This window comes from Anomaloglossus baeobatrachus, chromosome 1 (genome assembly GCF_048569485.1).
Source record: "Anomaloglossus baeobatrachus isolate aAnoBae1 chromosome 1, aAnoBae1.hap1, whole genome shotgun sequence".
Classification (NCBI taxonomy): domain Eukaryota; kingdom Metazoa; phylum Chordata; class Amphibia; order Anura; family Aromobatidae; genus Anomaloglossus; species Anomaloglossus baeobatrachus.
The window spans coordinates 338,486,019-338,499,224 of NC_134353.1; the positions used below are offsets into that span (position 1 = coordinate 338,486,019).

General features: G+C 44.9%; 1 protein-coding gene across 2 annotated transcripts in view; it reads right to left on the reverse strand.

Moving 5' to 3' along the window:
- The window catches only part of RBPMS (RNA binding protein, mRNA processing factor), a 302,866-nt gene that overhangs the window by 159,475 nt on the left and 130,185 nt on the right, over nt 1-13,206 (reverse strand). For both annotated transcript variants that reach the window (XR_012754410.1, XM_075352295.1), the window contains exon 4: nt 8,465-8,527. Coding sequence is in view for 1 of the 2 variants with exons in the window: in XM_075352295.1 (XP_075208410.1) it covers nt 8,465-8,527 (63 nt within the window). In the remaining variant the exon portion in view is untranslated. The remainder of the gene's footprint in view (nt 1-8,464; nt 8,528-13,206) is intronic.

Genomic DNA, 13,206 nt, shown 5'->3' on the forward strand with positions numbered 1-13,206 from the left:
CTACATACATACACACATAGCTCTGCTTCATACATACACACATAGCTCTGCTACATACATACACACATAGCTCTGCTACATACATACACACATAGCTCTGCTACATACATACACACATAGCTCTGCTACATACATACACACATAGCTCTGCTACATACATACACACATAGCTCTGCTACATACATACACATAGCTCTGCTACATACATAGCTCTGCTACATACATACACACATAGCACTGCTACATACACACATAGCACTGCTACATACAGACACACATAGCTCTGCTACATACACACATAGCTCTGCTACATACATACACACATAGCTCTGCTACATAAAGACACACATAGCTCTGCTACATACAAACACACATAGCTCTGCTACATACATACACACATAGCACTGCTACATACACACATAGCACTGCTACATACAGACACACATAGCTCTGCTACATACAGACACACATAGCTCTGCTACATACAGACACACATAGCTCTGCTACATATATACATACATACACACATAGCTCTGCTACATATATACATACAGACAGACACACACGCAGCTCTGGGGCCCAGCACATACGGCACCGGGGGGGGGGGGTTTGCAGGGAATACACCTAGGGGGGGAGAAGAGCCCATACAGCTCACCAGGGCCCATAAATCGGGGGGTGGGGAGGGCACATACCGCTCAGGTCACGGTGGAGAGGGGGCCCACACAGAGCCGGAAAGAAGCACTGTGCTGGGGGTCGCTGGCTGGCACTGCAACTCTCATCTGTAGGATGAGCAGGACGCCGGCCGGTAGCTCCGCCCACAGATTAAGTTCAACCAGGAAGTCTTTGCTCCTTAAAGGGACGGCGCTGCAGATTTCTGCCGAGGACTGCGGTCCCCGGAACTCGGCCCGGGGGCAGCAGAACTAAGGCGAGTGGGCCCTGGCCAAGGGTCACCAGAACTAACGAGGCCGAGTGGGCCCCCCGGCTTTCCAGGGCCCCGGCATTTGCCCGGGCACTGATGAGGGCAATCTGACCACGCGCCTCCCGGAGCCTGGAGCTCCGGACAACAGGTAAGATTGCTCTCATCAGTGACCGGCCAGCAAGGACGCCCTGAGCCAGGCGGGCCGGTCACAGAGAGTAGGCGGGTCGGATGTGGCCCGCGGGCCGCCCCTTGCCCAGGTCTGATCTATATGCTGGTTGGACACTTACATTAGTGTCAGCTATAGCTAGTCTATACTGGCCTGGAAAGGTGGTTACATCCAGGCATACTCGTGGTTGGTTATATTATGAGTACCAGAGTCTTCTGATCATGCGCAGTGCGCATCTGTAGACAACAAGCAAGCACCTGGATAAGAAGGCTGCGGGAATGGTAAGCACGCACGCGTGGAATCTGAAGGAGCAGGTGGTGACGTCGCTCATGTAAATCCATGGTATCACGCCCACAGGGGCATGATACCATGGAAAGAATGCAAACACCCACACAGGGCGATGCGATGCCCAGGGGACTAGAGCCTATTGTATTTACATAGGGAACATGTAAGCAATAAAAGGGTTTTTTTACATTCATAATACACAATATTACAACACAGGGATGGGCAGGAAGGGGTTATTAGGCCACACATGCTCCTGCTTGTAGGTCAAAACACATATGGGACGTGACAGGTTTCCTTTAACAGTGTTCCCGAGTGGCTTTTTGGCTTCTTCAGCTTGTGGACTCTGCAACAGCTGCGATGGTCCAGACCTCCATCAGAGGACAAGAAAACGTTTGCACTTGTTATCTATGAACTGCTTCAATATTTACTGCCGCAATTGTTTCTCCCCATAAGATATTAATAGTTTTGCTTCAACCCAGAATTGTCCCTGGAAGGCAATGAGGGCAAATTAATTAGAAAGAGAGATGCTACTCTTAATAATCAGTGGTAAAATGGAAACAGGGGAGACCCAAAGCCAGTTGGCTGGACATCATCAAGATTTCCACGGGAATTAACATCAAGCGACTGAACGAAGCCATGGAAAACTTAAACACGGTGACAACCAACCTACATAATATCCAAGGGTAGGCCATGACTGAATGGATAGATTCAGAATTGCTTCAATAAAAATAAAGACCAGAATTAAACGACAGCTATAAATTATTGGGCCAAATCTCTTCTCAGCTATCAATACATGGATGCATGGATGTTATGATGAGTAAACTGGAGGACTGGTTGCTTGAGAAGAGCATCAACAATGCCGTTAGATATTCCAGTCTAGAAGTCACAAATACAATCCCTCAACGTTTAGAAAGTTTTTCACTATATCTATTTACATATTTTTCTACCAAAAATTAAAACTAGTTGTTACACAATATAAGACCAAACTTTATGGTTTAATCCTCAGAATAATGCCCTATAATCCCAACCGATGTGTTTTATTCAGTACAAGTATTAACAAGTCCATCCAACACATTTCATCAGCTTGTAAATGAGGAGGAAAAGACCATATGTTATAGACCATTTCACTTTCTAGTATTGTGAAACGTCATGTGGGAATGTGCCGAACACAAGGAAAACACCTGTAATCAATTGTGGCTTAAATACATGTGAGCCAAACCATAATTGCCTTTATGGACAATAAGTGGATACTTGTAGAGTCAGATCTGAGAAGAAACCAAATCCCAAAGCACAGATTTTAGTAGAAAACAGACTAGTGTCGGGGGAGAATTTTTATTATCACAAAATTACTTTAATACAGAGAAAATACAAATTACAATAAAAAATAATGGACCCATAAGGGCTACTTATAGCCTCTGTATGGCATCATATTCTGTTTTAGAAGCAAAGCTAGTAGGAGACAAGAAGACTTCCGAAAATCAGCATGGAATGGAGCATAAATTATTCTCTGATTCTTGCTCTCTCTTTCATTTGTTCTCTCTAGCGGTCGGTTTAGGTATGGTATGTCAGGCAGATGACAAATCTCATTATCCATGAAATCAGAATATACTAGACCTAACTTACTGTGATTGTCATAGTTATGTGGTTTTTAAATGAAGCCATTTGACACCAAAATTATATGTTGTGTATTTTATTTTGATCATATAGTTACTACAGTTTGGGTCATGTGCTAATCAATGTAGGTCCATCCCATATTCCCATATGCAAAAGTCACAGACTCTTAGCTGCTATCGAAACCATCTTTAATTAATTTACAATGAATGTGTGACCCTGGCCTGTTTATTGGACACAGAAGTGTCCACCTTAGGGCGCTTTCACACTTGCGTTGAACGGCATCCGTTGCTATCCGCCACCTTGAGGAATTACGGTAACCGTTGAAGGAAACCGTTTTATTCTTCATAGACTTCTATTAGCTACGGATAGCAACAGATGGTCTTGCGTTGCATCCGCCCCGTGGCGCATCAGTTGCTTTGCCACTGACCGTCAGTGACCGTCGGGCGGAGGGAACGCTGAATGTAGCGTTTTTTGGTGCTGTAAAAAAATGCACTCTGCAGGATTCCGTTGGAATCCGTTATGAGGCATGATGAATGTCTATGTGCTGGATTCCGTCACCATGTGTTTGGCGACGGATTCCAGTGCAGGATTCTGTCACGTTCTACTGAGCATGCTCAGCATGTCCAGCAGAACGTTCTAAATCGTTTAAAAGCACTCCTGGTCTCTCTCTCTGTCTGTCGGTCTCTCTCTCTGTCGGTCAGTCGGTCTCTCTCGGTCTCTATCTCTCTGTCAGTCTCTCTCTGTCAATATCGGTCTCTCTCTCTCTGTCAATGTCGGTCTCTCTCTCTGTCAATGTCGGTCCCTCTTTGTCTGTCCCTCTCTCTGTCGGTCTGTCTCTCCCTCTCTCATACTCACCGATCACGGGCGCGGCGCTGCACAGCTGTCACACGTCGCTGGCGGGTTCTCCTCTTTTGAAAATGACGGCCACTCATTATTCCATCTAGTATTCACTGCTTTCCCCGCCCACTGGCACCTATGATTGTTTGCAGTCAGACCCACTCCCACGGTGAGTGACAGTTGTCTCACTGCAACCAATCACAGCTGCCGGTGGGCGGATCTATATTGTGCAGTACAATAAATAAATAAATAATTAAAAAAAATGGCGTGTGGTTCCTCCTAATTTTGGTACCAGCCAAGGTAAAGTCACACGGCTGAAGGCTGGTATTCTCAGGATGGGGAGCCCCACGTTATGGGGAGCCCCCCAGCCTAACAATATCATCCAGCAGCCGCCTGGAATTGCCGCATCCATTAGATGTGATAATCCCGGGACTCTACCCGACTCATCCCGAATTGCCCTGGTGCGAAGGCAATTGAGGTAATAAGGAGTTAGTAGCAGCCCATAGCTGCCACTAAGTTCTAGGTTAATCATGGCAGGCGTCTATGTGACACCCACAATGATTAACCTGTAAGTGAAAGTAAATAAACACATACACCCGAAAAAATACTTTATTTGGAATAAAAGATAAAAAAACACCCTCTTTCACCACTTTATTAATCCCCAAATACCCCTCCAGGTCCGGTGTAATGCACACGAGGTCTCGCGATGCATCCAGCTCTGCTACATGAAGCTGACAGGAGCGGCCGTAGAACACTGCCGCTCTCTGTCAGCTCCAGGCAGCAACTGAAGTGAGTCACGCTGTCAGCGGGGACGTCACTGAGGTAATGTGTGCGGCGATGATGGGAGCGGTAGTGTGCTGGTATGTGTGCGGTGATGATGAGTGTGGTAGTGCCTGCGTGTTTGCGGTGATGATGAGTGCGGTAGTGCTTGCGTGTGTGCGGTGATGATGGGGGTGTTAGGGCCAGTGTATGTGCGGTGATGATGAGTGCAGTAGTGCTGGGGTGTGTGCAGTGATGATGGGTGCAGTAGTGACGGGGTGTGTGCAGTGATGATGGGTGCCGTAGTGCCGGGGTGTGTGCAGTGATGATGGGTGCCGTAGTGCCGGGGTGTGTGCAGTGATGATGATGAGTGTGGTAGTGCCTGCGTGTGTGCGGTGATGATGGAGGTGGTAGTGCCTGGGTGTGTGCGGTGATGATGAGTGCGATAGTTCCGATATATGTGCGGTGATGATGGGTGCGGTAGTGCCGGGGTGTGTGCAGTGATGATGGGTGCAGTAGTGCCGGGGTGTATGCAGTGATGGTGATGAGTGCGGTAGTGCCGGGGTGTGTGCACTGTGCAATGATGATGGTGAGTGCGGTAGTGCCAGGGTGTGTGCAGTGATGATGAGGAGTGCGGTAGTGCCAGGGTGTGTGCAGTGATGATGATGAGTGCGGTAGGGCCGGGGTGTGTGCAATGATGGGGGCTCTCTCTCGGCTTAACACAACGCGTTATTTCACAGGAATCCGTTGCCTTTATATCACACTATTTACAACGCATCCGTCACATGCGTCACACAACGCATTGTGACGGATGCTGTTCAACGCAAGTGTGAAAGCGGCCTTAAAGGGAACCAAACATCAGGATTTTCGGATATAATGTAAAGCCAGTGCAGTACTGCCACTATCAGGCACAGTCTGTACATACCATTAGTGGGCAGCTCGGATGTTTAGGCTTTGAAATCCAAGTATGTGAAGTTTAAAAATTCATCATCTTTTTGACTGACAGTTGCACTACTGCTGATAATAGCCGGGCGGGTTATGCACATGATTCTCCCACCGGCTGCCTGTTCCTCCCTCTCTCTGGCTCTATGCAAATTTTTATATTCAGTAACATGGCGTCGGAGTTGGCGCCTGCGCTTAGCGCTCATCTCCGGTGCCATGTTTCTGAAGCCCGCATTACCTAGTCTTGTGCCTGAGAGGGTGGCGCATGTGCCCTCGCTTCTTCAAATCTTGTTGTGACCGCGGGAGCACGCGTGGTCACAACAGGACTGGAAAATAGCTGATCTTACCGATTAGCTGCAGCAGACGTCTGCTACAATATCGTCTGCTGCAGCTAATCGGTAAGATCAACTGTTCTCCAGTCCTGTTGTGACCGCGCGTGCTCCCACAGTCACAACGAAATCTGAAGAAGCGAGGGCGCGTGCGCCGCCCTCTCAGACACAAGACTAGGTAATGCGGGATTCAGAAACATGGCGCCAGAGATAAGCACTATGCGCAGGCGCCAACTCCGACGCCATGTTACTGAATATAAAAATTTGCATAGAGCCAAAGAGGGAGGAATAGGCGGCGGGGGTAGGGGGGGCGGAGATAATCCATGTGCATAACCCGCCCGGATATTATCAGCAGAGGTGCAACTGTCAGTCAAAAAGACGATGAATTTTTAAACATCACAAACTTGGATTTCAAAGCCTAAACATCCGAGCTGCCCAATAATGGTATGTACAGACTGTACCTGATAGTGCCAGTACTGGACTGGCTTTACCTTATATTTGAAAATCCTGATGTTTGGTTCCCTTTAAAGTTGTCCAAAACACAGACAAGATGACAAAAAACAAAAAAAAAATCCAACTAATGTAAAACTTTTAAACAGTATGCATACAACACAAGAAGGATTTGGCCTCACAGTACAGCCTGCTTTACACGTTGCAATCTCGCATACGATATGGTATGCGATTTGCAACGCCCCATCGTATGTGTGGCACGTTCAATTTGTTGAACGTGCTGCACATACGATTAACCCCCGTCACACATACTTGCCTTCCATACGACCTCGATGTGGGCGGCGAACGTCCACTTCCTGGAGTGGGAGGGACGTTCGGCATCACAGCGACGTCACGCGGCAGCCGGCCAATCAATGTGGAGGGGCGGAGCTGAGCGGGACATAAACATCCCGAGCACCTCCTTCCTTCCGCATTGTGGGCCGGGAGCCGCAGGACGCTGGTAAGATCTGTTCATCGTTCCCGGGTTGTCACACACTGCAATGTGTGCTACTCCGGGTACGATGAACAATCTGACGTGCAATTCTAGAGAAAGGTACGATGTGTATGCGATGAACATTTTACCGTTCAATCGCAATCGCACGTACCTGTCACACACTGCAATGTACCTTACAATGCCGGATGTGCGTCACTTACGACGTGACCCCGCCGACACATTGTAAGATAAATTGCAGCATGTAAATCGGGCTTAACTGATATGATTGCATCAAAACTCATTTGAATATTGGTCAAACACTAACAAACTGCAACTCACCCAGCTGGTTCCTGTACAGACTAAGGTTCCTGTACAGACTAAGGCTCCTATACAGACTAAGGTTTCTCGTACCTCCTATGGAATCTTGGGAAACTGCAAAGTGCACAATACCGAAATAGGGAAAGGAGTGCTGAGATAGAAAAAGATTTTAAAGTGAGAAAAACAAACCACGAATACAAAGTGGAAGGATAAGGCAATTACTGCTTTAAAGGGAATGTCACCTACTTCCTAACTAGAAAGGAGCAGGGTGTAGACCAGGTGAAAGCAGAAAAAATAAACATAGCTAGTCTCTCACTGACTAGCATAACAAATGGCAGCATGGCTGAAAACTCCATGGAGGATCCACTTCAAGATATCACCAAAAGGAAAGACCGGTAAGGGGAAGGTATAAATAGCCGCACCTGATAGGTGTTTGGGCAAATAAACAAATGGAAACACCTGCTAGCCAAAAAAGACTAAAATAAGTGTGACACGCACTAACACCCAAACAGAGTGAACCTGCTGAGGCTCATCGGATAGGAAAGCTGACCACAAAAGATAAGATATTAATGGTATGCTCTGATACCCATGGTAGCTCCAACATGTTGTATTTGATAAATGCAACTCACACAATGAACTTCACTGCTACAGACGCCGTTCCCCACTGGAGCCCTCCTCCTCTCCTGGTGTTATAATCACAGGAAGCAAAGGGCAGAGAGTGAGGAAATCTCAGCGTGGTCAAGTGAAACACATTAAGTTTCATCAGATCATGCTCAACATGCCTGCATTTGCATTTGACATGCTCTTTCGACAGTTGCTTTTTTACCCCTCTATGATGCTGCCTTTTTATGCTTGGATATCATCATAGAGGGGAAAAAGTAACATCGCCAGAGAAGAATCCATGTTACTCTTGGTTGATTGTAAAGGAAATTTGCATATTGGACATCTTAAACTTCAAAAGCCTATATTTTGTAGAAGCAGTGGAAAAAAAAATATCACAAAATGTTTAATCAGCTCTTCATCTCCTTTTTAGTGATTTACACAGTTTAAAATAAAAACTGCAGTGAAAGGTCCTCTAAGTATTCTTCTTCACATTGTAAACAAGATAGTATGTCTGATTAAATACCATATGACATACGTCCCGAAGTGGATATATCAATGCTGCATATTTCATTGTGATGTCCTTGTTCCTTAACATCTATAAGTCATGTAGGTGAAGACCTGCATTTATTGTTATTTATCTACTCTTTGTCTGATGAATTATGAAATGAACAACTTTTGTTTTTTTGCCACTATTCAGCAAATATTCCATTGTATCTGTTGGAAAGCAAGATGCAGAATAGGTGATATATGGAGACAAGAGTTCTACTCACATTTAAAGCATTCTTGGCAGCTTCTGCTTCTGATCTGCTATCAAAACTTACAAATCCAACAGGCTGTGGATAGAAAATAAAGTGAACATTAAAAGAATATTGAAGCATAACCTGAAAAAAAACAAAAAACGGTACTTTAATAATTTGCTCAATATTTCAGTGCTCTTTATGTATCCAACTGATTGAGGAAAAGAAGTCATCATTCGAAAAGGTTGTCTAAAGCTAGAAGTAAGGGACTGCTTTCTTTTTGTCCACAAACAGTGCTCATCATGTCCATGGTCAGTGTCTGAAATCACAGAGCTGCAATACCACGCATAACCCATTGGCAAGAGTGGTACTGTTTAGGAGAAAAAGCAGACCTCTTTCCTTATCTCAACAACCCTTTAAAACCACCAGATTTTACTAAACAAACTATTTTATTATGTAGATCTCTTACACCTGATGAGTGATGTACTTACTTTGAAAGTCCACATCATATTAAGAAGAGCATTTTAGGAGTTCAGCTATAGCAATAGCTCATGAGTCTAAGGGGTACTTTGCACAATATGACATTGCAAGCCGATGGTAGCGATGCCGAGCGCGATAGTCCCCGCCCCCGTCACAGCTGCGATATCTTGTGATAGAACATTATCGCTACGGCAGCTTCACATGCACTTACCTGCCATGTGACGTTGCTCTGGCCGGCGAACCGCCTCCTTCCTAAGGGGGCGGGTCGTGCGGCGTCACAGTGACGGCAGGCAGCCAATAGAAGCAGAGGGGCGGAGATGAGTGGGACGTAAACATACCGTCCACCTTTTTCCTTCCTCATTGCAGCCGGGACGCAGGTAGGTGATGTTCCTCGCTCCTGCGGCTTCACACACAGCGATGTGTGCTGCCGCAGGAACGAGGAACAACATTGTAACATCGGTCCTTCCGAAACTATGGAAATGACCGACGCTACACCGATGATACGATTTCGACGCTTTTGCGCTCGTTAATCGTATCAAAAACGATTTACACACTCCGATGTCGACAGCGATGCCGGATGTGCGTCACTTTCGATCTGACCCCACATGCATCGCACCTGCGATGTCGTAGTGTGCAAAGTACCCCTAAGAGTATTCAGAATTCACCACCTCAATTACACTGAACTGTGTCAGAAGTCAGCGGGGTGGAGGAACAGTGGGTGGAGATTAAGATGGAGTCATTAAGTGTCAAGGACGTCTGTTTTTTTGGAGACTAGTGACAGGTTCAGGATTAGAGTCACTCATTATCATCCAAGACTCTATATTTAAATGTACTTTCATTTCTTTTGGTGCCTAAGGAGTTAATGTCAGTTTTTGTTGCCAGCAGCTCCAAGTACAGCATTTCAGCTGCAGCTACTTTGAAGCCACACACCTGTGGCTTTAAGTAGTGGTCTTTACCAGCAATCTTTGCTGAAGATACATATGATTTGTTTTCTGACCGGCTTGGTGGAGGGTCCCGTGTAGGAGTGTTCCTGAAGCCGAACTTTATCCTTTTTATTGCTGTTTCCCCTGTTAGTCTTACCTTTCCTTGTGTTGTATTAGTGCAGCGGTGGGGATAGCATCACTTACCAGCCAGCGCACTAGCCAGGGAATCTACAGGGTTTTTCAGGGTCACAGGTTTATGGTCAGTGATAGTTAAGGAAACTGTATAAGGCCTGGCTAGGAGAGTAGGGACAGCTGCAGGTGAGTGCAGGAGGCGCCCCATCTACCCAATCTCACTAGCGCTAGGGCCCACCGCTGTTATAGTGTCCCGTGTGTTTCTCAATACTCGTGGTATTGTTTGTTGTATTTTTGTTAAATTGAACACATGTGCCACGCTTGTCATACCTGGCATACCTATTCAAGTAAATACAGCATCCTTATCAGGTCTAAGAACTATTTACTATTGTACTCAATGGAGCTTCTTTTGTCATAGTCACTAATCACAATAACTTCTGGAATCATCATTATCAATAATTTTCTATACTGACATATTGCAATCCAATACCAAAGTGTTGATGTACTTCATAGATCGGAAACTTGGAAACAGCTACATTTAAAGAACCCTAATCCATGCAGGTCTCATTACTAGTTAGGGAAATTTTCCCCTCATAGTTTCTGATTGTATGATAGAACAGGATCATAAATAAAGATGCAATTGTTCAGCATATGTTTTTTTGATCAGTTTCAGAATGCATTTTATTAAGGCCTGTAATTGTGCCGTGAAATGGAATGGAATATCATCTGAACAGTCTGTGCAGGCCAAGAACATTATTAGCAAATCTTTCAGTACGAAGAATATCTTTCAGTTATCTGATATGAATAATTGATTACTCCGAGTGAGCTGACTGAAGGTACAAAAGCTATCTAGGGACAAGGATGTATTCAATATTAAACCCTAGGAACATATGTGGCTGGAGTATGAGACGTTCCTTTTTCACATATGTGTTCTATCTAGAGATGATGCGGATAGGTTATGAGGACTCGGCTCGGTTAGTAAATTTGGCCATCAGACCGAAGCCCTGAGAACTACCACTAATTTAACTGCACCCTCAGCTTCTCCTTTGATTAGCTGGCCAGTTGTAATGTCATTGTTGTGGCGTGATGTGGGTATGACGTCACTCCAGTCCAGCTAATCAAAAGAAGAAGCACAAATGACGGGAGGTAGATGGCAGTTTTCTGGGTTCTCATCATAGTTCTATTTGTTTTTTTTATAATTATGGATAAAATTCTCCCCATTCAAATCATTGGGCCTGTGAAAAAAGTCATGCATTAGTCATCTGACTTCGAATGATTTTTAACTGTTTACTGAATAGAAGAAGCTAATAAAAAAAAAAAAATGGGATCCAGCACCCAATTGAAAAAAGGTCTTTTTTCTGTTGTGCAACCCCTCCCTGCCTCACCAAGAAAAAAAGCACAAAAAGCATCTGCATGATACCTAACCAATTACAGCCCAGTTTTGGTTTTCTTTGCGAGCAGCTGCGGGGATGACGAGTGCCAACATCAGGAGGTTAGCTAGGTTAATTACCTGCGGTGATGACGTCCGCTGTACTTGTGATATCAATGCTCAAAACTGACTTTCATGCCATTCACTTTCAAACCCAGAAGGCACACGGACCGTATAAGTAATGGAACGGACGCGGGTGTCACACGGATACATCCGTGGAAAAACAGGACCTTTTTTGCGGACCACAAAAACGGGATGGTTGTGTGAATGTACCCTTAGTACTGCATCTTTTGAGAGGTATCAGCCACCTATTCTACAGGGAACTAGAACCCATCCCATAGCACTGCAGTACTGGGAAACATCGTGACTGGGTCGGTAGTGCTAGTTTTCAAAATCAGTGGGTCCAGGAGGCAAAACCCATGATCATAAAGTGATGGCATATCCTAGGCTCATAGTATCAACTAGCCTTTAGCAGAATCCTTTGCAGTAGCTGACCTGTAGACATGTGTGATTACATAAAGTTTTATATGATTGTAAAAGGAGTAAGAGGTGTCCTGATGGGTATTTTAACATACAGCATTTTTGCGGATTCCCACCCCCACACAGAAAATCACAATTCTGCATTAAAATGTGCATTTTTATGAGTTTTTAGTGCGTTATTCAGGTATTTTTTCTCATTGATCTCAATGGAGAAATAATGCTATGGAAAACAATGAAAAAATTGACAGCCTAAAAAGAATAAAGAAAAAGTGCAGAATTTTAGAAATCTCATTAATGTTGCTACTAGACCACATCCTGGGTCACATCCTGTCTAATGTCCCATATCCTGGAACAATGCCCCCCCATCCTGGGCCACATCCTAGTATAAAACCCCACATTCTAAGCCCCTTTCTGATATAATGTCCCCTATTATTATTATTATTATTATTATCTTGGACCCCTTTCAAAAACAATGTCCTCCGTTCTATTCCAACACACTTTAAAAATAAATAAATGATTCTTCTTCCCTTGCTCCACTTCCATGACTTTGGCATCTCGGCACAGGCAGTGCATGAGATCACTGCTATGCGCTGTAAGTTATGAGCAAACCAAGGCCTGTTGCAGACCTCTGAATGGCCGGCAGCGTGTACTGCAGTACAGGGAGCTAACCCGGCTCAAAGTGATAAGTGGTGATGTTCTGGATGTCTCCACTCATTACAGTGATGAGAGGTGATGTTCCTGGCATCACCGCTCATTACAGTAATAAGCAGTGACGTTTTTGGTGGTGACGTTTCCAATGTCATAGCTCATCACAGTCGCAAGGTCTTGCAGGGCATAGCTTGAGTTGGGAATGGTTGCTGCTCAAAGTCTATACGGCCTCGTTCTGAGGCACCATTGCCTTTGATTCAGGTAATCGACGAACGTCTTGGGAAGCACTGAACAATGTCGGACCTGGGAACTCTACTTTCAAATAAATAGGTGAACATGGGACAATGTTTTGTTTTTATTTCTCTGTTTTGTCTTTCAGGTTTCCATTTGTGAACTATGTCAGATTCTATGGACTATGTGGTACTTGCATGTTTTGTTTTTTTTCTTTTTTATAAAATGGTGAACCAGAGAAGGTGTGGGGGAGTTTTTATTTAAAAACTATTTTTGTGTGTATTTTTTTCCCTTTTTACTTACTGGATTATTAATTACTAACCCCAGGACTTGATGCCAGCTGACATCAACCCTAACTACCATTACCCCTGATTGTCACTGCACGAGGGCAATCGGGGAGAACCAAGGTGAATGGCCAGAACCGGTGCTTCTAATGCGACATTTCGGGTCCA